Source organism: Portunus trituberculatus, chromosome 14 (assembly GCF_017591435.1).
Source record: "Portunus trituberculatus isolate SZX2019 chromosome 14, ASM1759143v1, whole genome shotgun sequence".
NCBI lineage: Eukaryota > Metazoa > Arthropoda > Malacostraca > Decapoda > Portunidae > Portunus > Portunus trituberculatus.
The window spans coordinates 12915612-12942791 of NC_059268.1; the positions used below are offsets into that span (position 1 = coordinate 12915612).

General features: G+C 37.7%; 3 protein-coding genes and 1 long non-coding RNA gene across 27 annotated transcripts in view; 1 reads left to right on the plus strand and 3 right to left on the minus strand.

Moving 5' to 3' along the window:
* Positions 1-382: 382 nt before the first annotated feature.
* Positions 383-15232, minus strand: LOC123503481 (SET and MYND domain-containing protein 4-like). 5 transcript variants are annotated; one of them, XM_045253292.1, is made up of 18 exons: positions 15159-15232; positions 12960-13356; positions 11640-11805; positions 11132-11231; positions 10770-10907; positions 9933-10107; positions 9509-9665; positions 9016-9171; positions 8744-8917; positions 8295-8442; positions 4473-4653; positions 3929-4034; positions 3084-3157; positions 2774-2886; positions 2471-2660; positions 2052-2198; positions 1668-1809; positions 383-1489 (listed from the first exon to the last, which is right to left on the minus strand). In XM_045253292.1, the coding sequence occupies exons 3-18, from the start codon at positions 11798-11800 to the stop codon at positions 1384-1386; spliced, it is 2268 nt and encodes a 755-aa protein (XP_045109227.1). In that variant the 5' UTR covers positions 11801-11805; positions 12960-13356; positions 15159-15232; the 3' UTR covers positions 383-1383. The 5 variants fall into 5 exon arrangements, with proteins under 5 accessions (XP_045109227.1, XP_045109226.1, XP_045109229.1 ...); XM_045253291.1 differs by lacking the exon at positions 15159-15232 and adding an exon at positions 14165-14181; XM_045253294.1 differs by lacking the exon at positions 15159-15232 and having other exon boundaries at positions 8747-8917; positions 12960-13440.
* On the plus strand, positions 3486-16859 carry LOC123503483. The gene is made up of 2 exons (XR_006674474.1): positions 3486-3522; positions 16805-16859. It is a non-coding gene; the product is annotated as an uncharacterized LOC123503483 (long non-coding RNA).
* LOC123503482 (protein disulfide-isomerase A4-like) lies at positions 16567-23140 on the minus strand. Its single transcript, XM_045253296.1, has 6 exons — positions 22947-23140; positions 20718-20863; positions 20141-20281; positions 19443-19657; positions 18834-18959; positions 16567-18031 (listed from the first exon to the last, which is right to left on the minus strand). Exons 1-6 carry the CDS (start codon positions 23113-23115, stop codon positions 17860-17862), a joined length of 969 nt encoding a protein of 322 aa, XP_045109231.1. The 5' UTR covers positions 23116-23140; the 3' UTR covers positions 16567-17859.
* Positions 23141-24745: 1605 nt separating this feature from the next.
* Positions 24746-27180, minus strand: part of LOC123503478 (hormone receptor 4-like) — a 205992-nt gene continuing 203557 nt past the window's right edge. For all 20 annotated transcript variants that reach the window (XM_045253283.1, XM_045253279.1, XM_045253288.1 and 17 more), the window contains one exon: positions 24746-26870. In XM_045253283.1, coding sequence (XP_045109218.1) covers positions 26790-26870 — 81 coding nt within the window. In that variant the 3' untranslated portion in view covers positions 24746-26789. The remainder of the gene's footprint in view (positions 26871-27180) is intronic.

The window sequence follows — 27180 nt, forward strand, 5'->3', positions numbered from 1 at the left end:
TTCCAGGTGGTAGTGCGTCTTTTATATGATTTTCAGTTAAACTGAATGAATTAATTCCCCAGAAAAATTATTATTGCTTTACACAAGACAATTTGGCATCGATCAGCTGCTGGAGAAGAAACAGATGCATCCTTCGCATTGAACTGAATTGTGTTCCTTGTTGTTAGTTCATTGGTGTGTTCTGCATGTGAATAATTTGATATTTGTTGGAATTCTGGGTATATTTTTTTTCTGGAACCTAACAACGTCTAATCTAAAATTATGATTTTTGGTGATCTTGATCTTGACAACTGAGATGACAGTGTTCTGCCCATAGGCTAATATTCAAGCAATAATTATAATTTCAATTCATGGATAAAAGTGTTTAGAAAAGACTTATAAATGTGTTTGCAATACTTTATACAACATAGATATTTATGAAATATCTAACATCTCTGAAAATATCAGTTCAAAATCATAAAGGTGAAGTGAAGGAAAATATAGTAATATGATTCTGATATATGAAAACAGATGAATTTATTCGAGACTTACTAATGCGGAACAACAATGACCAGAAGTTCTTTGAGAATCACGAGTCACATTTGGAGATGAACATGAATGACAATGATTTCCACTAAAACTATAAATTATCCCTATGAAATAACATTCACTAGCTCTTTATATTTTCATTTCACAGTATAATGATGTTACAGCAAGCTCTCCAGTTTAGTGACTTCCTATCTGTAGATTTCCCATCAACATTCTACCTTCATTTTTGGTTATCTGATACTGAACTTGGAAATATGAATTTAAAAGGAATAATAGACAATATTTTTCTTCTTTTCCAAGTTTGTTTATCAGCTCAAGTTTAATAAGGTAAAAGAATGCAACTTTCATTGACTGCTCAGTGCTATTGAATCTTTTGTCCACTGTGTATAAAAGCTTTCAGTTTAGCCCTGTTTTCAGAATTAGTCAGTCAGCAAATTAAGAGAGCTTTACTGTACAATAAAAATGGATTATGATGGAAACCTGCCTAACACAAAACATGTAGCCATGGTACTTGATAGTCACAGCAGATGAAGATGAGGAGTAGTTTCTGATTACAATTCTAAATTTAATTTTGGCACAATTCTAAATTTACTGTGTTAGAATTGCTCCTATTTCATTCACTAAGCTATATTACAGTTATACCACTTAAGCCTCCTATCTAGGCAGCTATTGGTACAGGAATCACATTAACCTTACTCTCAATAAACAATCTATCATTGTTGATAAACAGTTTGTGAATAATTATTGCTTGCACCAAAGGAAAGCTATGCAAATGTATGTAAGTCAAATCATACATATCAGTTACAATGAAATATGAAAGTAAGAAATCATACAAAAAGATCTGATATCATGTGTCTACTTAATTGCACTAGTACTAAGATAGATTTTCCACTGTGGTCCATAGTTCAGAGTGAAGATGTCATTAATTCTTTTTTTTACTATCCTGAGTTCATCTTGATGCCTGAAAGTGAACAAAATAGCATGAGAGAGAGAGAGAGAGAGAGAGAGAGAGAGAGAGAGAGAGAGAGAGAGAGAGAGAGAGAGAGAGAGAGAGAGAGAGAGTACACTGCAATATAGCATTACAAAAAAAAATATCCAATGTAAAGAGCACATGAAACTCAGTACTAGAACTTTCTTACCTGTCATTAACTGCAGCTGTTAACTCCAACACCTCTGAGTATTTGAGAAACTCATGTGCCAGTTCAATGCTCTCTGGCCCATAACGTTGCTCCATAAACTGCAGGCATTCTTGTAACTCCAGAGTACAGTTTTCATAGTCACCTGAAATTATAATTAAAAACATTCAAGAGTTGAGCTGCTGAAATCATACCAGAAAAATGTAATTCCTTTCTGTAATCCTTCATATCCAGTAAATAAAAGCTTAAAAGATTAGCTGCATGTCATATTCCATCTCTCAGTTAATACCATGTATCTTCCTAGATGCTAACCCATTTTTTTTCACTGAAGAAGGGAAATTGATGATTCCATTATTTGAAATATTTACATAAAGCTATCAGACTTACCAGAATCTGCAAGAGCTCTAGCCAATGTATCCCTCACACGCAGAAAATACTGGTTTTCAGGCAGATATACTTTTGATCCTATCTGAATGGCATTTCTGAGAAGACTCACAGCATCTGGCAAGTTGCCCTTTCTAATGGCCTCTTCACCTGTTCAAATCAAGAACATTTTCAGTACATATGTTAGCCTAGAATGTGGCTAAGTATACAGATATACAACTAATATGACCCAGCAAATACAATTTGTTACAATATAAATTTTTTTGAAGATGAATGAATTTCCCAAAATTGGTGAGAAAGAGTAATGTATATAATGATGTAGAAAACACAATTGATTACTATAAAAACAGCAATCCATTACTACATTCAATCTTAATACAGGTAGTCATTAGTTAGCTTCATAAATGAACAAAGGAACTTACCAGATTCATGAAGAGAATTAACTCTGGAGCAAGTATATACAAGGTGTGCTGATGGACGTTGTACCCTATGGCACTGAAGACACAGAAGAACTCCCTCATTATTCTCAGCATTACAGCCACCAGGGTCCTCATTCCCCATCCATGAAGATGGTCCACCACAGTTTTCGCAGTAAAATCCACTCCAGCTTGCCTTGGTTTAGTTGTGAAGGCAGATTTGAATTACTGTATGTTACTTATTTTTTTATTCAATGAAATTGCAATATTTTGAAAATTATATGTATGTAATAATTTTTTGCCACTTACTTCACTTTTCATGTACTTTGGTTGAGTGCATGGTTCACATTTGCAAGTGAAGAAATACTGCTGCTTTAATGCCTCTTGCCGTTCTTCTCGAGTCTGGCGACAATAATGTGGTCCTGGAAATATTCAGTCTTTTAGAAAAATTAAAGTCCATACGAACTTTGGGCATTAATTCAATAGATACAATTGTGCACCAGGTTTGAAACTTAAATAGGTCTTGAAAAGGAGGAGGAAGCAAGCAAACCTTCATTCCAGAAAGAGATAATCATAAAATGACTATTGTGTTAATACAAAGAAAAGGGCCGTTTATTACCATAACAATTACTGACTTGGTCACCCGGCTTGATGTCCTCTGTTGTGCGAATCACAAGAACATCTTTGTAGAAACTGGAAAAAATCATTACATATATGTATATCATAAGAATTCTGAAAGACAATTTCCAAGTTTTGACACACACACACACACACAGGAAACATTGTAGAACTAATAATTTTTTGTACAGTTGGCTCCCTACTTAATTATATTTCCAAGAAAAGCGACATCTCTCCTCTTCTTTTTCATGACAGCATTCATTGACTCTATTGACCTTAGACATGTATCACGGGATGGTGTGTATGTGTGTGTGTGTTATCCTAAAAATTGTACTCAAGGTCAGAGAGAGAGAGAGAGAGAGAGAGAGAGAGAGAGAGAGAGAGAGAGAGAGAGAGAGAGAGAGAGAGAGAGAGAGAGAGAGAGAGAGAGAGAGAGAGAGGTGGGAGGGGACTTAGAATGAGGAGATACAGAGGAGTTATGAGAAAAGTAGAAACAAAGAGGGAGTTGGGATGGAGAGGTGGACATGGAGTGGATTTAAGAAACGAAGTGTGGCTTAATTTACACATCACAATTGCTGACCAATGATATTAACCTACTGAAATCCTTGAGTTGTCATATTGCTTTAGCTAAAAAAGGTAGTAAGGCTGCTTCACCAAATAGGATGCTGTCTGCAACAGTACAATGGCATGAAAGAAACACTCAAGTCATCAAAACTTAGCATGATTTCTCATATTCAGCTTAATTAATGTTTCAGGATCCCAATTAGAAGAAGCCAAACACAGTGCAATGCTGTATTCATTACTATTACTAATTATGAAAACAAAAACCTTAGACTAAATGAATACCTGTTGATTATGTTTGGCTTGCAGGAGTGGTTCATCATGCTGGCTGTTGGGTATATAGCAGATGCCACCCTTATCTGTTTAATCTGCTCCACTCTGCTGTGCCCATCTGCAAATTTACAAAATTGAATTAAACAGTACATTTTTCAGTGAAAATATGTGAACACCATAAAATAACTTAGGTGAGATTCTCTTCATTGATGAAAGTAACAAGAAAAATTAAGAGAGAGAGAGAGAGAGAGAGAGAGAGAGAGAGAGAGAGAGAGAGAGAGAGAGAGAGAGAGAGAGAGAGAGAGAGAGATTCTAAACCAGTGGTTCTCAACTTTTTCTTGTTAATCTGACATTGAACAGAATATTAATTTAGTGACTAACACAAACTCAATATGCAACGGTATACCACAAAGGATATTATCAGATCAGCCATCTAAGTACCCATGGAAATCTTAGTGTGAACTGCTGGGGGTTCATGAACCCCTGGTTGAGAACCTGCTCTAAACTATAATCTTGAAATATAAGTGGCACAAAGTTATGATCAAAGGAGGCTCACAACTGTCTGATGGCATGAGCTGAGTGATTGCATGAGCATTGGACACCAGCTGAGCGATGTGTCGCATTACTGCGGAGGCCAGATGGGGCACGTCAAGATCTGTTTTTTCACCATTCTCATCCATGTTCTCTTTTATGAAATTTGTCTTATCAGAAATTGCAGTTGCCAGAAGGATGGCTGCCTGAAAAGTAGCAAAATATATGTTGAATACTGAATATAACTACTTTATCTACAGCTAAACTGTACTGGAAAAAATATATTTAATTTAGAATATTTCCTTCACCTTATCATTTATTTCTACTAATTTCTAAGGTAAGTAACTTTCCCAGTTTAAGACAGTGAATGACATTTGATGGTACCAATGGCCTCACTACTGATATTCTTCAATCTACATGTATTGCAGCAATGAATATTTGTTTGCTAAAGCATAATTTTTATTGAAGAAAAGTATTTGTGAGAGCCAAATTTGTAGGTCATGACATCTATTCATTATAGCATAATCTAATGTAAAAATTTCTATCATTAACTGTATGTTAATGTCCTCTCTTCCCGGTTCCCTTTGTGGTCTCATTTATACAATTGAGCAGCTGCAGCCTGCCCTCTAAAGACAACTTCTACTACTTCCTACACTACACTACAACACCTTACACTTTTACACTCTCTTCAAATCAAAATTTAATAATGGCTTCACCACGCCCTGCCTCGGAGTCCCCCTCTGGGGAGGGGACCATAAATGTCCCCAGGTCGGACTGCCCCTCTGCTGTCGACCTTGGATGTCTTGACACTTCATCTAATACTTTCACTATCAATTTCTGCAACATTCGTGGCCTTCGTTCTAATTTTCAATCTGTGGAACACCACCTCTCCTCTACTAAACCTCATCTTCTCTTCCTAACCGAAACACAGTTGTCTGTGACTACTGACAGCAGCCCTTTTCTGTTCCCTCCTACTTGCTCTATCCTCATTTTCAATCCAAAGCTGGATGTTGCGCATACGTGCGTAACGACACCACTTGCTCTCGTGCCCACAATCTTGAATCTTCAGAATTTTCTACCATCTGGCTAAGACTTCAATGTCACTCTCTAACTAAATTCATCTGTGCTGTATACCTCTCACCTAATTCCTCTGACTATGTAAAATTCTTTGACTATTTGACTTCCAAGGTGGAGCACATCTTATCTCACTTTCCTTTTGCTGAGATCTCCATTTTAGGGATTTCAATGTTCACCACCAGCTTTGGCTTTCATCTTCTTTCACTGACCAACCTGGTGAACAAACCTTCAACTTTGCTATCCTTCATGACCTAGAGCAGCTAGTGCAGTTCCCTACCCGTATTCCTGACCGCCTTGGAGACACGCCCAACATTCTTGATCTTTTCCTAACCTCCAACCCTTCTGCTTACTCTGTTAAACTTTCCTCTCCGTTGGGCTCCTCCGACCACAATCTAATTTCCGTTACCTGTTCTATCACTCCAGTGCAGCCTCAGGACCCGCCTAAGCGGAGGTGCTTCTGGCATTTTAACTCTGCTAAGTGGGAGGAACTAAGGCAGTACTATTCTGATTTCCTTGGGATGATTATTGTTTTCATGTCAGAGATCCTTCTCTTTGTGCCGAGCGCATAACAGAGGTGATTATCTCTGGCATGGAGCTATACATTCCTCATACTTTCTCTAACCCTAAAGCTAAAAGCCTTGGTTTAACTCTGCTTGTTCTCGTGCTGTCAATGATAGAGAGGCGGCTCACAAACGGTTCCGTAGCCATCCAACTGCTGAAACTCATGCCCTATATATTTCTGCCCGTAATCATGCCAAATCTATTCTCCAACTTACTAAAAACTCTTTCATCAATAGAAAATGTCAAAGTCTTTCCAATTCTAACTCCTCTCGAGATTTCTGGCATCTAGCCAATAATATCTCTAACAACTTTACTTCTTCGTCTTTCCCTCCTTTACTTCATCCAGATGGCTCTACAGCTGTCTCTTCTTTTCTAAAGCTGAACTCTTCGCTCAAACCTTTGCTACCAACTCAACTTTGGATGATTCTGGGCATATTCCTCCTACTCCTCCACCCTCTGACTACTTCATCCCTAAAATTAAAATTCTTTATAAAGACGTTTTCCTGGCCCTCTCTGGCCTTGATTCTCGGAAGGCTTACGGTCCGGATGGAGTCCCTCCTGTTGTTCTCAAAAACTGTGCTTCCGAACTCGCTCACTGCCTGGTCAAACTCTTTCATCTGTGTCTCTCTACTTCTATTTATCCTTCTTGCTGGAAGTTTGCTCACATTCAACCTGTCCCTAAAAAAGGTGACCACTCCAATCCTTCTAACTACCGCCCTATAGCTTTGATTTCCTGCCTTTCTAAAGCCTTTGAGTCTATCCTTAATAGGAAGATAATGAGGCATCTATCAGCTCACAACCTTCTCTCTGATTGCCAGTATGGTTTCCGTAAAGGCAGATCTACTGGTGATCTTCTTACTTTCCTAACTGAATCTTGGTCATCCTCTTTTAGGGACTTCGGTGAAACCTTTGCTGTCGGCCTTGACATATCGAAAGCCTTCGATAGAGTCTGGCACAAATCTTTAATTTCTAAACTACCCTCCTACGGATTCTATCCTTCTCTCTGTACCTTCATCTCCAGTTTCCTTTCCGATCGTTCTATTGCTGCTGTAGTAGACGGTCACTGTTCTTCCCTAAAACTATCAACAGTGGTGTTCCACAGGGTTCTGTCCTATCACCCACTCTCTTTCTATTATTCATCAATGATCTCCTAAATCTGACTCAATGCCCTATCCACTCCTATGCTGATGATACCACCTTGCATTATTCAACAGCGTTCAACAGACGCCCAACCCAACAACAATTAAATGACTCAAGGCGAGATGCTATAGGACGCCTAACTTCTGATCTTTCACTTGTTTCTGATTGGGGCAGAGAAAACCTGGTTTTGTTCAATGCCTCAAAAACTCAATTTCTACAACTATCTACTCGACATAACCTTCCAGACAACTATCCTCTCTTCTTCAATAACACTCAACTTCCCTCTCCTCTACATTAAACACACTCGGTCTATCCTTCACTAAAAATCTAAACTGGAAATTTCACATCTCTACTCTTGCTAAATCAGCTTCCAAGAAGTTAGGTGTCCTATGGCGTCTTCGTCCATTTTCTCTCCCTCCCAGCTGCTTGCTCTGTACAAGGGCCTTATCCGCCCGTGTATGGAGTATGGCTCTCATGTCTGGGGGATCCACACACAGCTTTACTAAACAAGGTGGAATCTAAAGCTTTTCGTCTTATCAACTCTTCTCCTCTAACTGACTGTCTTGATTCTTTAAGTCACCGCCGCAATGTTGCATCTTTATCTGTCTTCTACCGCTGTTTTCATGCTGTCTGCTCTTCTGAACTTGCTAACTGCATGCCTTCCCCCTCCTGCGGCCTCGCTGCACAAGACTCTCTACTTCTTCTCATCCCTATTCTGTCCATCTTCCTAATGCAAGAGTTAACCAGTATCTTCACTCCTTCATTCCCTACACTGGTAAACTCTGGAACTCTCTACCTGTGTCTGTATTTCCACCTGCCTATGACTTAAACTCTTTCAAAAGAGGAGTGTCAAGACACCTCTTACGTTAACTGGACCCTCCTTTTAGATTTTTTTGTTTTTTCTCTTTCTACTTTCCTCTTAACAGGGCCTGGCAACCAGCGGGATTTTTTTTTTTCCAACACTTTGTTTTCCCTTGGCCAGTGCCCTTGTAATGTAAAAAAAAAAAAAAAAAAAAAAAAAATGTCCTCACACTTATTTTCATTCACATATGAAAGATGCAAAACAAACCAGACAATACTGAAGTTGATCTTCAAGGAGACAAGAGTTGAAGTGTGGCAGTAAATGGAAGACGGCCCGATACTTATCAATGAGGTCTGGGCCATTGTACACCCCCTTCTCTCCAAATCCTGCTACTTTGCCCTCAACCACCTCTTCTCTGTTAATCAACATATCAAATTTGAGATGTGATGTAATAATAACATAAAATCACAAATATTTATCAATGCATTAACACCAAATATCAATCTGGGGAAATCTTGTAGCCAAATTACTATCACAGAATATAAGTATTTTTAACGAATAGCTATTAATGCTTTAGGTGTTTCAAAATAATCTTGTTCTTTGCATTTATTGCTTTCTTTATACCACAATGATTATTTTTCTCTGAATGATCTAGTGCTTCCACAATAAAATTTTTTTTACAATTTTCTTACATCACTTTAAGAACAAAGCAGCACAACCTGATATAACAGTTGAGTTTCCATCCTGTGATAAGAAGGATTCTGAGGGCAAGATGAGCAATGCCAACTGAGGAGAGGATATGTAGGATTCCACACTCGTACTGATGCCATGGCCTACTAGCCCTTCTGCACTCTTCATTGCAGAATATTGCATCACGACAACCAGTACATCTGTCAGCAAGCAAAGAGTTAACCAAAGTGTTCTTCATGGATACTGATTCTGTCTCCAAACATACATTCTTTATCGGCAATCGTCTGAGACTACTTACGGAAATGAAGTCAAGAGTCTGGAGAAGCAGGTGTGGCAATGGGTCTTGTGATGTTCAGGAAGTAGGATTGCAGCATAAGGTTTCTCAACAAACACTTCACACCCTTTACTGACTTCTTCTACCGCAACAATGTGACGGCCAAATTTGTCATTTTCCCTGAGGAGGCAAAAAACAAGAAAATGTACTAAATTTACAGCTTACACACTTGGTTTACTTTATGTTTTAAAATTTTGGAAACAAATAAACTGTAAGAATGTCTCTGCATTTTTAAGCTGCATGAATGAAGGTAAGCTGGCATAAAATAGAAGGAAACTAAAGGAACTGCAAATTATAGAGCTTATCAAATATAGTTTCATCCCTGGCCAACTTCCTTTCAATGAATTACAAAAACAAACAAATACCAATAAAAGTGTGCAACCCAAGTGCCTAAGTAATATTTATGATTGTTCTGTGACTTGGAAAGGAAGCAAGTTAGATTCCACTTTGTGCTTACCTCATCTCAAATGCATTGGTGATGTACTTGACAGTCTTATTTTCTCCAACATACAGAGAGGGTTGTTGCAGATCTTCTTGGGGGGTGATCGTACTATTGGTGGGGACGTGGTTCTCAATCTTTTGTTTTAGATCTGCAACCTCTGTCTCATATTTATCTATAATTGAATGAATACAGCTACATTAATGCTTATGAAAAACAGTAAATGATTAGAAATAAATAAATAAACTGGTGCTGGTGTTTTTTATTTCAGCTACAATAATGTTAATGTGACAGAATAAATTCTACAGTACAATTGATATTTACTTGTAATACAGTCTACATATTCAAAAAATGCTACAGGAGAGTAACTATTGCTGGAGCATATGATAAAAGCAACAACAGCCATTGCAGTCATGTTGTTGTGATCACTTTTGTCTCCTACCTTTGGCCTCGAGGGGAACTAAGTGAACATGATTATTGCACACTTCTAAGACTTCCTTTGCTTTCTTTATGTTATCCAATGAAAGGTAACATCGACATCGACGAACTAACAACTTGTGCCTGAGGGCTGCAGGATAACATGCACTCTCTGCCCACTCCATATCTTGCAAAGCTTCCTGTTGGCAAAGAAAAAAAATAATTTTGCAGATGCTCTTTGACTATGAAAACATGTAAGATCAGAAAAGTTATGAGAGCCTCTATTTGCACATTTAGTAAAGGAGAGAGAGAGAGAGAGAGAGAGAGAGAGAGAGAGAGAGAGAGAGAGAGAGAGAGAGAGAGAGAGAGAGAAATTTATTAACATATTTAATGCTGCCATGTAGCAGAGGTGGTGGTGGTGGTGGTGGTGGTAGTAGTAGTATGTAGTATGTAGTAGTAGTAGTAGTAGTAGTAGTAGTAGTAGTAGTAGTAGTAGTAGTAGTAGTAGTAGTAGTAGTAGTAGTAGTAGTAGTAGTAGTAGTAGTAGTAGTAGTAGTAGTAGTAGTAGTAGTAGTAGTAGTAGTAGTAGTAGTAGTAGTAGTTTCAGTATATTTATGTATATGAAAGGCAAGAAAAGAGGAGGTACTGAGGAGGGAAAAAAGGGATTGAATCAGGCATAAAAATCAAACCAAAAGCCACATAAGCAAGTGAGACTCCTGTGAAAAAAAAAAAAAAAAAATAAAATATAAAGGACCTGGGTTAATGTTTTTCTAAAAAATGTATATGGTGTAGAAAGAAAGAAATGAAAAGGTAATGAAAATATGTACAACTATTACAGATTTAGAGCCCTATAATACAGTACCTTGTATCTGCGCATCTGGTAGAGCACAGCTGATCGATTAGCCAATGCCAGTGGTAGAACTGAAGACTCTGTTGGTGCTAAACATATGCTTTCAGAAAAGCAATTCAGTGCTTCTCTATCCTTTTTCTTCAAATATGCCTAAAAAACAAGGAAAAAAAGGAAACTCCATTATTGAGAAGGAATGTTTTCTCACTTAATGAAATACCACTAAATTATGGTAATTGCCTCCTAAGCTTCTATTTAAAAATATGTATGGTAAATGATTTATTAATTAAAATCAAACCAAATTCAAGAGAAAACTATTGCAGAAACTATAACTTTACTTATCTATCCATACAGACACACACACACACTTTTCCTACCTTAGAGCCTTGGTTCTTTGCCTTCAATGCCAGGGCTTCAGATTTAGAATGGTCTTCAGACTTTTCATAGAGTACATCCAGCAGGTTTTGAATCTCTCCTCTGGAAATAATCATTTGCATTTACTTTGTACAAATTTGACTTAAATTTGTATATCTGTGACTGTACGTGTGTACAAAGGAATGATAAAAGAAAGCAGAAAATTAGAAATAATCATTTGAATTTACTTTGCACAAATTTGACTTAAATTTGTATATCTGTGACTGTACAAAGGAATGATAAAAGAAAGCAGAAAATTAGATACAGAGATAAAGAGATTTGCTGGGATGACTGCAATAGACAGGTAAATGATTGAGAAGAGGAGGATACATTTGTTTTTCATTACTGTAACCAGCTATGGTTACAGTATGTGCTTTAAATATGTCAGTATTAACAAATGATACAACATAAAACCTTGTCTCATTGACAAGAGCTGTTCATGCCATAATTTACCTTTTTTTTCACACTCACCGAACATTTATTTTGACATCTGAATATGTTACTTCGACTCCTAAACAAAACTTGATTTTTTCCAACTCTGTTTTCTTTTTAGAGAGATCACTGATGACTCCAGTCTTCACTAGTGCAAAAGTCAAGCGATCCAGGAGGGGTTGGCAGCTTACTCCATTCATGGTCACTGTAAAGATATTAAGAAATGTTTGTGTGGGTGTGTGTTGAGAATTATGATAAAGAGTTTACAATTGTTACATGTACATTGTAATCACAAGTAATACATCTCACACATAATAAGATTTTAAGATATCATACATATTTTCAAAATGTGTAAAACTTGAGTGGTATGAGGTTGTCTCCTCTCATTTTAGAGAAACAAGTCATTCATAATAATAGTAATGATAATAATGTTACAAGCATGCAGTTAGGATCTTGGGTGTGGGTTCAAGTCTGTGTGTGTGTGTGTGTGTGTGTGTGTGTGTGTGTGTGTGTGTGTGTGTGTGTGTGTGTGTGTGTGTGACCTGTCACACACACACACACACACACACACACACACACACACACACACACACACACGGCCCGGTAGCTCAGTGGTTAGAGCGCTGGCTTCATAAGCCAGAGGACCGGGGTTCGATTCCCTGGCCAGGTGGAGATATTTGGGTGTGTCTCCTTTCACGTGTAGCCCCTGTTCACCTAGCAGTGAGTAGGTACGGGACGTAAATTGAGGAGTTGTGACCTTGTTGTCCCAGTGTGTGGTGTGTGCCTGGTCTCAGGCCTATCCGAAGATCGGAAATAATGAGCTCAGAGCTCGTTCCGTAGGGTAACGTCTGGCTGTCTCATCAGAGACTGCAGCAGATCAAACAGTGAATTACACACACACCAAGTCCAGTGTCACCCAGTTGTGTGGATTTATTACGCTGGTATAGCTCAACCAATGGCCTCTTGACACCCTTGGGAAGGCTCACAACATAACAATAACAATACTACTACATACTATTAATAATAACAATAATAATAATAATAATAATAATAATAATTTTGTCTATTTCATGTACATAACAGCTTTATCAACTGAAAATTTACAGATTAACCTGAAGTAAACCAGCAAACAATAACAACAGTGGAATGAAAACCACTCCAACGATGAAAAGTGATGGAAGGTTGGTATTTGTTCAGAATTAGCACCTAACTCATTCCTACTTTCGTGTAGTGTCTCATTGACAAGAGCTGTTCATGCCAAGTACTTTGAATAAAATGACAACAGAGTGACTTAAGACAGAGAGTGATGGTAGATTATTCAAAAGAGCCGCCAGTGTTCATACTTATTTGGATATTTACCACAAAAAATTGAAGAATTCTGAATGTATCACGGTATTCTGCCACCAGCTGTTCACTATTCACTCTGTCACTGCCCCACGATTCTTCCTATGGCTGGGTGGTGTGATAAGGCCGAGGTGGTGGTGGTAGAGCAGTCAGCTGAGAAGTGGTGAAGACTCTTACGGTAGGTCAGTGCCAGGATCTGCTTGTCACCAGTATAGCTTTTGCCTCGCCGTGCACTCACTACATCCAAAATATCTCCCTTTCGTTGTCTATCTACAGTCGATCACTTAATCTTATTCTTTATTTTTTTTCATACTATCAGGCGAAATGTATGGATTGCTTCGTCCTCCCCTGCTGACAGCCACCAGCCTCCCTGATCTTGATCTTGATGTTACAGGTGACGCAAGAATTTCTTCTGCGTCAGGCCTTTGTATCAGTAGCGCCAGTAAGGAAAACACGAAAAAACACAAACAACAAAGAGGACAATCATCATCTTTCACACCACTAGTTCCTGCATCTAGCACGCCACATTCTCTCCAGGAACTCTTTCACAGCCTCAATCATCCTTCCATTCGTCTCCCCACAGAGTCCCAGCAGCACCACCATCCATTCCCTTCCTGTCATCTCCACTCTGTCATGCCCCAGCTCCCTCAGCACCACTTGCATCATCTCATACCTGTCTCTGGCATACTTCACACACTCCAGCACCACATGCTCCACCGTCTCATCCTCTCCCATGTCACACATCTGGCACACTTTGCTGCGGGACTCAGACCATCTATAATTCCTTGCATTCACATCCATGCACTGTGCCCTAGCTCGGAAGAGAAGATCCCCACCCAGGCTTCCATCATACCACTTTTCATACATTGGGGCCTCTTTCTCTCTATACCATACCAAGGTACTCTTTTGCTCAATCCTATTCCTCCAGTCACTCAGTCCCACACCTTTCACTACTCTGTCTATCTCACTCCTCCACTTCCTTATACCCCCATTCTCTACCCTCTCCATTTCTAACAATCATACTCCAGTCATTCTCTAAGTGCCTTCCTTCTACCTGCTGAAAAGCCCAACTAGCTATTAGACCACTCTTCACCACCATCCTGACACACTTTTTCCCCCACTTGCTACTCCTGACATTCCACAGAAACACTTTTCTCACTATTCTAGCATCATTCATTCGCTCTAACCTAGCCTTATACCATAGGGTCGCTTTTACATACCTTTCTCTAAAAGTGCTCCAACCCATGTCTCCCCTAAGAGCCTCTACTGCTGCATATCTACGTGCATTAAGTGCCATTCTTGCAACTCTATTCTGCCCTATTTCTAACTTTTCTAGTTCACCCTCATTCCATGCAGTCACATCCATACCATACATGATGCTCGGAACAGCCATGCTCTTCCAAACTTCTCGCAGCACGTCATATTTACTCGCTCTCATCCTTGCTGTACTTCCTAGCCGACCTACCCACTGACTCACCATGCTTATCTTCTCATTCTTTGTCTTCACGCAGCCAACCGGACTCATCCACATCCCCAGGTACTTGTATTCATCTGTCTGTTGCATCTCGTTCTTACTTAGTCTCCACACTGAGTTCCTCTCATCCTCTGACCCATTCACAACCATTACCTTGCTCTTTTCACTGCTAAACCTCACTCCAAAGTCTCTTCCATACCCATCTACAACATCAAACAAACTGAAGCTCTTCTGCCGACTCACTCATAACATCATCATCATCTGCATACAAGAGCACACATATCTTATCATTATCCACCTTTACACCTGCATTCATTCTCCTCAATCTAGCAGCCAGTTCCTCTGTATATAAGCTAAAGAGGGTTGGTGATAATATGCAACCCTGCCTAACTCCTCTTTCACTCTTCACCCAGTCTGTCTCTACATATCCTAGTTTATACTTAGCTCTTGTATCCACATACATACTTCGCACTATGTTAACTATCTTTGCACTTAGCCCAATCTTTTCTAGCACTCTACCTAGCATTTCTCTGTTCACCCTATCATATGCTTTATGTCTAGAAAACCTAAGTATAATTTGCTACCATCTTTCTTCTTTCTCTCAATCAATTCATTCACTATAAACATATTGTCTTCAGCTCTCCTGTCCACACGGAACCCATTCTGCTCTTCACATAACACTCCAACTCTCTCAATCCATTTACACAATCATTCCAAACTGCACTGAACACTTTTCCTACTGTAACACTCTTCCTACTGCGAACGTAAACACGCGATCTTAATCTTGTGGTGCCCGAGGCTAGAAGTCTTGTTGTGGCTACTGTTAGTTATGTGCAATTGATAAAAGTACATTGTGATTTATAAATATTTGATAAGATATGATTCTAAAGCTAATGATTTAATTCTTCTAGCATGCACACCAACACTGGCCAAAACCATCTACTAAAAGCGTTTCAGAGAGTTTGAAGGCACGTTTTTCTAGAATAACTTTGTAAGGAACATGCATATCATTATGACATTTTGCCACAGTGTACTTGACACCCTCCCCGAATATCCCAATGTGTCAAGAATCGTCAACAGTATATAATAATGGCACTTCTCCCTAAAAAAAAACAGGAGAAAGTCACTTATCCCTCACGAAGAAACGGACAAGTGGTGAGAAATGGTGACGTAGTACTATCTGTGACGTAGTAATAAGCTCCACCCACCTCCTGCTCCTACCCTCCCTCTCTTCCATCCCCCTCCCCATATTTCTCTCCCTTCCTCCCCTCCCCACCCCGTCAAAGTATTCCCCTACCACTCTCTCTCTCTCTCTCTCTCTCTCTCTCTCTCTACGTCACCATTTCTCACCACTTGTCCGTTTCTTCGTGAGGGATAAGTGACTTTCTCCTATTTTTATAGGGATAAGTGCCATTATTATATACTGTTTACGATTCATGATATATTGGGATATTAGGAGAGGGTGTCAAATACACTGGCTAAATTTCATAATGATATGCGTTATTCTAGAAAAACGTGCCCTCAAACTCTGAAACGCTTAGTAGTTTATTGTACGAAACTAAGAGCCCCAACACTGAGCGCTGCTAGTCACGGGATGGAATGGGTGACTAAACTATTTCTACAAACGCTGAATTGTGAATCCCGAGGATGATATCTTTCTTGAGAGAGCATAATGTTAACAAAAATCATGTCTCATCTCACTATTAAGGTAAAAATATATAGGAGAGGATAGGAAGTGCCCTCTCTACCCCTTAAGTTGAAAATAGTGTCACCAGTTTTGCAGAGGTTGATTGTCAGTTTATATTAATCAGAACTTTAGAAAATATTAAATTAATGGATGGGGATAATTGCTAATAATAAGTCTTTTACCATGTGTAAGTCTGATGGCTTCTGTAGTCCCTTTGTAAGCAGCTCCAATGGTATCACTTACTACCAATACTTCACTCACTTAGGATAGGTAATTTCATAGTTGCTTCTCCATTTTGTAACTCAACAATTAATAAAATTATTGTAAGTTACTGAAATTATATATATTTACTGAATATGTTATAATGGATATATAATAATAAATTTCACTTCAATTTAAGATTTCTCTCATTTTTTTTTTTCAAAGTTTCCATTTTGAGTGGTGGTAGTGATGGTAAAGGCTGTCAGGCAATGTCTTTATTTTGGTGATAGTGCAGTTGCCATTTTCCTCAACTGCATGATATCTTAGTACTATAATTTGTCCCAAAGGAGTTATATAGATCATGGATAGGGAAATGCATATATTCCTTACAAAAAATAGAACTTTTAATAATTTCCTCCACCTGAAAGGAAAGTGAAAATTCCCCCCAAAAAAACACATCAATACAAGTATTTTACTGTATGAAAATTGATCTTTAAGAGAGAGAGAGAGAGAGAGAGAGAGAGAGAGAGAGAGAGAGAGAGAGAGAGAGAGACTGCATGACTGATGGGCAAACCTGTCTGAGCACACATTGATAAGAGGCAAATAAATAATAATGAGATTTAACAGTTATTGATTTTTAGGCAACAAATTTATTGCCAGTTATTGACTATTGGCTATCACCAATAAGGTTTTTGTTATTAACTAATCAGTTCTCAAGGTAAATTTTTTTGTTATTGTGCCCAGCCGTGTCTTTAATCTATTCATTTCTGGAAAGGAGGCCAACCTTTTCTTTTCTATAATTATATCCATTCCATTTAATATATTGAGTTATAAGCAATAATAAATGCAGACTTTATATACATTACTAGTGCAGGATATTTACTCCATTAGTTAATTTGGTTATTTTCTCAATATCAGACAAGAATTAATACAGAGTTTTGTTGCCAGAGACCAGCACTGTTTATGCATTTGTCAGGTGATTACACAATGAAAACTACTGACTGTTATTTAGCTGTGGTTGATGCTGAATAAAAGACTAATTTGGTGAGAAAACCTGTCAGTTAATATTGTGAACTGGATAAAAGTATCATTCATTCTCAAGCATATAAATGAAAAGACAACATGAAGGCCAACACTATTTGTACAGCATGTTATATTATAAGATGCATTCTCTTTACATTAAGGCTTCATTGAAATTAAATGCTTTGAAATGGTAAGGGGTAAAAAATGAATACATGCATCAGAATATCAATATGTGGCTTCCTTTCTCCATATGTATATGACACACACAAAAACTATATATGAACTCATCACAAATGAAATGTTTATGTATCAAAATGTGCATTACAGTGACTTCCACATTTGTCTAAAATCTGACGATCACAGCTGATCTACTTGTAAAAAAGTACAAAGGGCTCCTTTCCATACAACAATCTGCCATGTACTCATAGATTGACACCGTGGACATCCAGTAACATCATTCACTTCATATCACAATAAATAACATCTTAGTGCTACTAATCCCTGGCTTGTCAAATACATACTTCTCTCAATTACTTTTTCTTCTTGTTTGCCTTTTTGTTTGCTGCGGCAGCAGCTTGTCTTGAAGACCGCACGCAGCAGAACACTGCTCCTGCAACCAACACGGCCAGGATCCCCACTCCCAGATAGGCTTTCTCTGGGTTTTCTCGCAGCCAGTCAGCACACCATTCAGTAAAATCATCACTGGGAAAAAAAAGAAAAAAAGTAATGAATATAGCTATCTTGAGATAATAAAATTTGATAGATAGAGATATAAGAAATAATCCTATTATATTTGGTGCTGGTCAGACTTCACCTAGATTATGCTGCACAGTTCTGATCTGATGTCACATGAAAGGCAAAGGTTTATTAAAATCAGTGCAAAGAAGAATGACTAAAAGGATATAGGAGAAAAATGTTATTCCTTACAAAATGAAATTGAAACTGATGAATTTACATTCCTTAGGCCTAGAGAGATGTAGGTTAAGAGGATCTGAAAGAAATCCTAAAGTGTTATGTGGATTATAACTGGGGATATATAAGCAAAATTCTTAGGATCAGTAACCATTTATGTTTAAGAAATAGATAAAAAAGAATTGGTTCTCAAATAGAGTGATATATGAATGGAATGAACTCAGCAATCAGTTGTTAGTGCTCAGTCATTAGGAAGCTTTAAAAGATTTGTAGACAAATTTGTGGATGGAGATGATAAATGAAAAAATGTAGGCTTGAAGGCTTCTTGCAGCTTCCCTTATTTTCTTATATTCTTATTTCAACAAAGAGTGTGAGTTTGGGGAAGGTGTGACAATATCATAACTAATAAAAACCTGCAGGTGGGCTCTTCTCTATTGAAAACCAATTCAAACTAGGTCCATGTTCTAGTATATCCATATCATGCACTTTGCAGGTTACAATTATGCACATGGAATAGATTATTGTACAATATACTCTTCCATACATAAAAACTAAATACTGAGTCTAATTTAGTGGCAGGTGGACTACTCACAAAGGTGTCTTGGGATGAGGAATACTCTCTGCCCGAGCATTTCTGAAGCCATCGGAGGCAAAGTGTATCAGAGTGGTAGCATCCACTGCTGGCAGCATGTAGCGGTACAGGCGACCTTGCCGGAACCTGTTGAGAGACAAGGATCCAGAGAATGATGAAAATAAATTGGATTTATTTGAATAAAAATATACTCATCCTAAGCAGAGAGAGAGAGAGGAGAGAAAAGGAGAGAGAGAGAGAGAGAGAGAGAGAGAGAGAGAGAGAGAGAGAGAGAGAGAGAAGAGAAGAGAGAGAGAGAGAGAGAGAGAGAGAGAGAGAGAGAGAGAGAGAGAGAGAGAGAGAGAGAGAGAGAGAGAGAGAGAGAGAGAGAGAGAGAGAGAGAGAGAGAGAGAGAGAGAGAGAGAGAGAGAGAGAGAGAGAGAGAGAGAGAGAGAGAGAGAGAGAGAGAGAGAGAGAGAGAGAGAGAGAGAGAGAGAGAGAGAGAGAGAGAGAGAGAGAGAGAGAGAGAGAGAGAGAGAGAGAGAGAGAGAGAGAGAGAGAGAGAGAGAGAGAGAGAGAGAGAGAGAGAGAGAGAGAGAGAGAATACAGAAAGAAGATAATTTTACTCACAGTATGAATGAGGGGAATGTCTTCACTCCAAACCTGCGTGTGGTTTGGCCTCCTTGGTCATCACGGTCAACTACTGCCACATTTTTCTTGTTCTTCAGCACAGCAGCGACAGCTTCAACTGTAGATTGCAGCTGGACACATGAATCACAGTCTGCCCGAACAAACATAACCAGCCAGTCTCCCGTTGTGGCTCCAGTTGCAGCCTGAGTCAGGTGCTGCAAAATAATGAACACTTAACATGCGAGTTTCAAAAAAGCTGTATGAGTGGAACCCCCATACACTTGAAACATACTCCATATATATGTAATTGACAACAAATATAAAAAGATAAAAACAAAAGCTACAGTTTATTACTAATTCTAGATTCTACAAACAGATATTTCCACTGTTTTTATGTATTTGGAGGAGAGACACAGTAGATACAACAGCATTTCAATCTTTGAAATAAGGTACATAAATGTAATCTTATAGAAAAGCCTCAATGTCAATACAGTAAACAGTTTTCAGTGCAGCCCAGAAATAATACTGAGCCACCTATGGCTCTCTTGAAAGCCCACAATGCCATATTGTACAGGAGATTGAAGGATAATTTGATGTGTTTTATGCAGAATGATAATGATGATGGTGATGACAGTGATGGTGAAATTAATAGTGATGACTGATGATGAATTAATAACTAAAACTAAGATATATCTCACCTCAAAATTGACATCAGTCAGGGTGTGAATGGAGGACTCTGGGTTGGTGATGAGGTAGTGCAGCAAGTACTCATCATCATCTGCAGGGCCGCTGTACAGGAGTGGAACACCTTTCCTCACAAATATTATGTCACCTGTTTTCTGTAATTATGAAAAATGTCATATGAGTTATGTAAAGAACACTAATTGGTTCCATATATATATATATATATATATATATATATATATATATATATATATATATATATATATATATATATATATATATATATATATATATATATATATATATATTAGTTGGTTAATGATATAATGTTAACACAGGAAGCAACACAATTTAGCAAGGTAAGACAATATCAATGACAAGAGACTCATCAGTAACTCAGATAGTGGTTTCAATTTGCAGGCTACTCCTTTTAATATTTCAGTAGCAAACTGAATGTAATAGTTAGAAGTCTTAAAAACACAAATATTTTAACATTACTTAATCATATATTCAAATATTTCACTTTACTTATCCATTTAATAGATATTTGTAAACATTTCCTCACTGGAGAGCACAAAATCTAAAACACACCTTTGTGTTGAGACCATATTCAGTGGAGAGGGTTGGAGAATGAGTGCGTACCACCCAAGCATTAAGTGCCTCTACTACATCTTCCCTGATGGAGGTAAGGGTATCTTCCAGTTCCTCACACCTTCCTGTGCAGTCGCCAGCATTACCTGCAAGTTTGAAAAGTAGTAATGATTTGCAACAAAAGAGTGCAAGTTAAGGGATCAGTCCAGTAAAACTCTGGCATCTTATTTTTCAATCATATCCTTCCAGACCATCACAAAATCCATTGTATACATGGCATACAATAGTATGGAGTGAAGGAAAAATGTCACCAACCCTCTTGATAATACAGGTGATGAAATTTCTCGCCCAACAAGCAGGACTTGTGGGAATGTGGGATTTTTGGATGTGGTAAGATAAAAACAAGTATTTTTCAGAGAGTAAATTGGTAGAATTACCCAAAATACAGCAAATACATGACCAAAATCACTTAAAATGCAGCCATAAAGAACATTTTGCAATCATAACACAACAATGTACAAATAATTTCACGCCATGTTGGAAAACAAATTACTACCATGCTTTACATATTCTAACCTGACCTCTAACTAAAACCTAACCTACATTTTACTACCATGCTTTACAAAATTTGTCATGTTTTAGATGATTCTGATAATTCATACTCTGGAAAATACTTGTGTTTGTCTTATCTCACCCAAAAACCCCATATTCCCACATGTCCCTAAGTTTGTTGGGGATACAGGGTTAATGGCATTTTTCTGTCTCGGAATATCATCGAATTATATGTATACAACGGTATGTGAAGGTCTGGAAACAAAATAATTTAAAATAAAGCATCAGATTCATTCAAAACAGGTAAAAAACTAACAGAAAAAAAATCTAAATTTGCAGTTCTACCCAATATCCCCAATCTCTACCCACACCCCCCAACCTCTCCATTAAGCTTGGGGGACTGTGGGGAATTGGGGGTTTTAGGGGCTGGAAGCCAAAAGAGGCGAGATATGGCGATCCGAAAAATTCTAAGGACAAAAACTCCCGTTTTTTTAAAGAAAATTTGGAAAATGTAAAAATTCATGGATAATTTTCGCTGAAATTATGCTAACGTAACATGATAACCACCTAGCTGGGGGGCTGCGCCCCCCAGATCCCCCCATAAACTATTTTACCTCATCTAACCAAACCTAACCCTACCTTACCTAACCTATGTAACTTAACCTAACCTATTCAAAGGTAATGTAACTCCAAAAAAGTATTAAAAATTTAGGATATTTCCTACAAGTGAAAGAAATCCCCTAAGTATACAAAGAAATTGACAGTCGCCATAATTATGTAATACGTGCCTCATACACTCATATAGCTAAAATGTAGGGTAGCTGCACATAAAATACCTTAAGAAGAAGTGGAGGGTCCAGCCTCTGAATGAGTGTCCAAGTATTCTAGTGTGTCCAATTCCTCAAGAGGAATAGGCGGCACGTGCTGTCCGGTACACCATGTTGCCGTAGGAAGTCGATCGCTACACTTGACTGTTCGTAAAATTTCGCAATGAACTCCCAGTATGTGTAAGTACACTCTCCATATGTATCCCGCACGGTAGCCATGGTGTAAGTAACCCTCCCTATCAAAATCTAGGCAGTTTATCCCTCCCTAGATACACATACACACGTAAGATTGGCAGGAGGAAACGATGACTTCCATGATTGGCAGCAGGCAACCGAACGTCATTAAATGTCAGAATATGTGACTGAAAGTGACGCACCTATAGCGTCTGCACAGCACTGATAACAAACACATGAACACACTTACTATCCTTTGAATGATTGTGGAAACAGGATCCCACCTAAAAACTGAGGTAAATCTTTGAAATTCCGTCCCAGTCTTATTATTTATTTCCGACAAGGTAATATGGGGTTAGAAATGCTCCTAACAGTGTGATCTACACCGTGAGACACTTCATAGTTACGTGCGGTTTATTGGGGGAAACTGCAATTATACCAAGAGTTTCGTCCGGAAGTGAGATTGATCAGACAAAAAAAAAAAAAAAAAAAAAGTCGCAAATATTTAGAGCGTCATGGCCGTCTCCTAAAACAATACTCTCCATATATGTAATGACCAAGTTCCTTACATCACTGAGAAGCTTATGCTACAATGCACGCCACGACCCAAGGTTACTACCATTCTATCAGGGAGTCATATGTTTCGTTACACACCAGCCGGGTTTGGAATACTTACTGAACAGAACCACCACGTAGTCCTCGTCTGCAATAAACTGTCTCAATTCTTGTTCCTGCATGACTTCAAGCTGGTTATTTTCACAGGTAACCAGAGGCAGTCTGGCGAAAATACCTATCAAAAATATGGGAAGAAGGACCCCAACAGCTGACCGTACTGTCACCGCCATTGTTTACAAGTGTCAGGTGGCGACGGCGGAGTGGCAGACACAGCGGAATGTAGTCTTTGCAACGGTAACCTTTGTAAACTGCAGTGAATGGACACCAAGAAGGCACTTATACATAACAAGATGCCTTTATCAATATACTTTTATGCCTCTTATAAATAATGGTGTCTTTAATGTAATATTTCCAGATCTCAATCATATATCTATTTTTTTGATTGATGTACAAAGAAAAGCTCATGTTTCTTTGGTAAAATAATTTCAGCAGAGCTGTTTTGTTTGATAAAATATAATAGAATAGCACTTCTCATAGGAAATGCGTTTCTTACAAATATAATTTTCATGACAGACATTACACATAAGGCTACTAGACTGGTATATAAGGTGCCAAAATATAAAACTGTGGCATTTTGCAATGTGGCTTTCATAAAGAAACAACTGAGATAGCATGTTGGCATTTTTTGTCTTTTTCTTGATATACAAAATTCACATGTACCGTAAGCCTTTATTATTTAAAGTTCTGATTTACCTGCCATCACCACTGGAAGAAGAAAAAATGATGTATTTGAAAACAAAAGGCTTATTTTATGACTTTTATGTTTGAAACATTAGCATAAGATATTGCATGTATTCTATTGGTGTTTTTCACAATTTGGCAGTTTTCCATATAATTATGTAACTGCTTATTCCTATCTCTACTCCAACTTTTACTATTTCATGCTACCCACTAAGATAATTTCTTTCTATTATCCTCTGATACTGTAGATTTATGCTTGCACTTTGCTTAGTCAAACTCTTTCAACTCTGTCTATTAACATCTAGCTTTCCTTCTTGCCTACATTCTGTATATTCCTAAATAGGGCAACCATTAAAATCCCTCAAACTATTATCCTATTGCTTTAATTTCCTGCCTCTCTAAAGTTTATTAATAAATTCTCAACAGGAAGATTTTTAAACATCTTTCACTTTACAAGTCACATTTTTTCCATCTAGATGCCAGTACAGGTTCTGTAAAGGCTGCTCTACTGCTGATCTATTAGTTTTCCTTATTGAGTCTTGGTCATCTTCTTCCACGAGCTTATGTGAAAATTTTGCTGCAGCCTTAGACATATAAAAAAACTTTTAAGAATCTGGCACTAAGCTTTTGATTTTGAATTACCTCTTACAGCCTCTTTCTGTAACTTCCTAACCCTTCTATTACTACTGTGTTAGATGTTAGTTTTCTTCTAAATCTATCAGTGTGGTATTCATCAGGGTTCAGTCCTGTTATCCATTCTCTTCCTATCAATTATTCATCAATAATTTTCCAGTCTGAACCAAACTTCTTGTCCTATCCACTTATACACTGATCTTACCATCTTGTGCTTTCCTACATCTTTTTGTAGACATCCAGTCCTTCAGGAAGCAAACACATCACGCAAAGGAAGCCATAAAATGCCCGACTTCTGGTCTCTGAAATTTCTTGCCTGCATTCATAACCTTTCTTCAATCACTTCATTTTTCACTCATTTGGTTAAACAGCTATGTATGTCACTTACATTCTCCAGTTTTCTTAAAATCTTTATAGCATAAAAAAAAAAGAATAAATAAAAAATCCTCACAGATCAGGAAAGCATAGGGTAAAAATATGTCCTCATAAAATTCACTTGTATATTTCTTTAAATATAGAAGCAACAAATTTGATTGCTTGACTATACTAAAGAGTCAGCTTACAGTGTACTCAGTCATAGAAAGTCTTAGCCACTGACTCCCCAAATGCCAATGGTTCCCCAGTGATAAAGATATATTTTTATTATACTTTCAAAAAAATTTCTTTCAAGGAAATATATGTAAATATGTGTGTATGTATATATATATATATATATATATATATATATATATATATATATATATATATATATATATATATATATATATATATATATATATATATATATATAAATATATTTATATATTTATAGATAACATGAGATCAAAGACTAGTGCAGGTAAACGTGCTAATAAACCAAGTAAAAACCCTCATGAAGTTGTGTAACAAAATCTCTCTTATAATAACGATAATAACAATAATAATAATAATAATAATAATAATGATAATAATAACAATAATAATGATAATAACAAAAATAACAGTAATCTATATGGATAATGATAGAGTTTGTGTGCAAGATTTTGCTTATTTGACCAGTGAAAAGTTTAATACTTTGAGAGAAAACAGCAGATACCCATGAGGAAATTTTGTCATTGATGAATTCTGCATTGTGTTACACTGGTCTCTTTAACAGAAACAAGACTGCAAAGTTGAGGTCAAAGAAAAATGCATATACAAATATCTCAAAGAAGTGTGTGTGGTAAAAAACTTGAGGAAGGTGCTTAGTTAGTTAAATTTGCCTTTAGTGCTTCATTAGGTTTGGATTCTGAGCTGAGTACCCTGCAAGCTGCCTCCACTGGTGTCCTGCCGCCAGACACACAGCTGCACATTCACACTGTCACAACATACACCAGCTCTAGTACCGAAAACTGTACAAACAAAAGATTCCTTTGTAAAAGTGTATTTACAAAAATTTACTCAATAATAAACTTCTATTTTTCCCACATATTATCTCTAGGAAATATTTTATTCTTAATAAATGTATAAATGGTACACTTATATGGCAGCACAAGACCTTGGTTTAACTTGTGCCTCTGAGATACAAATCATCTGTATAAACCTTAACAATTAAAAGTGATGTGTTTTACAAGACATAGAAGAATTCTCTTAGCACATTGAAGATCAGTGCATGAAAAAACTGTTAGTAGGATCTTTCTAGGAACTGTATCCTTGTTACTGTTTGTAATACTAAGAGTAAATATGTCCATGCAATACTGCTCCTGTAGTGAGCCTCCACAGCCCATGGTATCAGCACATGCCTTGAAGAGTTGTCCCCCATGCAGTGGTTCATCACAGACACATGGCTTATCAGTGGGAGCTGTGGAAGGCTTTTCAGTAAGTGAGCCCCTCTCTTCCTCACCGGGTATGTACTTGAATCACTGACTCACTTGGGAACACTCATGGACAACTTTTGAAGTTTTCTTGTGCTGGGTCAATCTTGAACACTATAAAACTAGAACTCTTTGCTTAAGTAGACATACTTTTCTGCGACTAGTAATATTTTCATTAGATGGTGAAAAGAGCAGAGAAAATATACCACAAGTAATTGCACAACTTGTCAGTTGTACAGCAGTTAAGTATTTGTGTTCTGGGCTTCTAGGAATTTTCTTCCCATCATAAACCCTTAAAAATCTTAAAGGAAAAACCTTTGGTAATGTATCTAGGGAAGTCTTAGAAAAAGATAAATTTATACAAAAAATTCAAATTGTCACAGGAAACTGGTACACACTCCCATCACAGTTAAGTTGGTTGCACAACCACCAGAAAAAAAAAAAACTTTATCAAAATAAATGCTCTGGCTAGATTGTCACTTCATAAATATCACGCACCTTGCAGACATTGGTAACTTCATGGACTGACCACAGTGGGCACAAGCCAAAGTAGGGTTGGCTGACAGATGCAATGGTGATGATGAGAGGCCGCAAGACCCCTGGCAGAGGGGCCAAAGCAGACACAGGACGGCATGTGGTCCACTATGAGACGCCTTGCAGGCAACGACTGGCTCCAGTGGCTGGGTGGTGGTTTATTGCTATCTGTTGATGGTGGAGTTCAACAGGAAAGGAACATAGAGCATCTTGGTTTCTAACAGTTTTGCTGCTGCTGCTTGGATCTGCAAACAGAAAGAACATAATGAATAACACGAATGTGATCAAGAAATAAGTGCTAAATCCAAACAGTGCCTATTATCATGGTGAAGACAAAAAGTATTCATCTCATCAATTTCTTCCTTACAATCTCCTCTCCATCATCACAATGTTTCCTTTTTTAATCTCCTAACATTACTTCCATGATATGTGATCTAAATTCCAAACTTGCTAATCACATACATCTCTCTCACAACTATAGGAAACTACTCTTTAATTTAATTACTCATACTGTACCTAAACCTAAATTTTTACTGATGCAATTTATTCTTTACA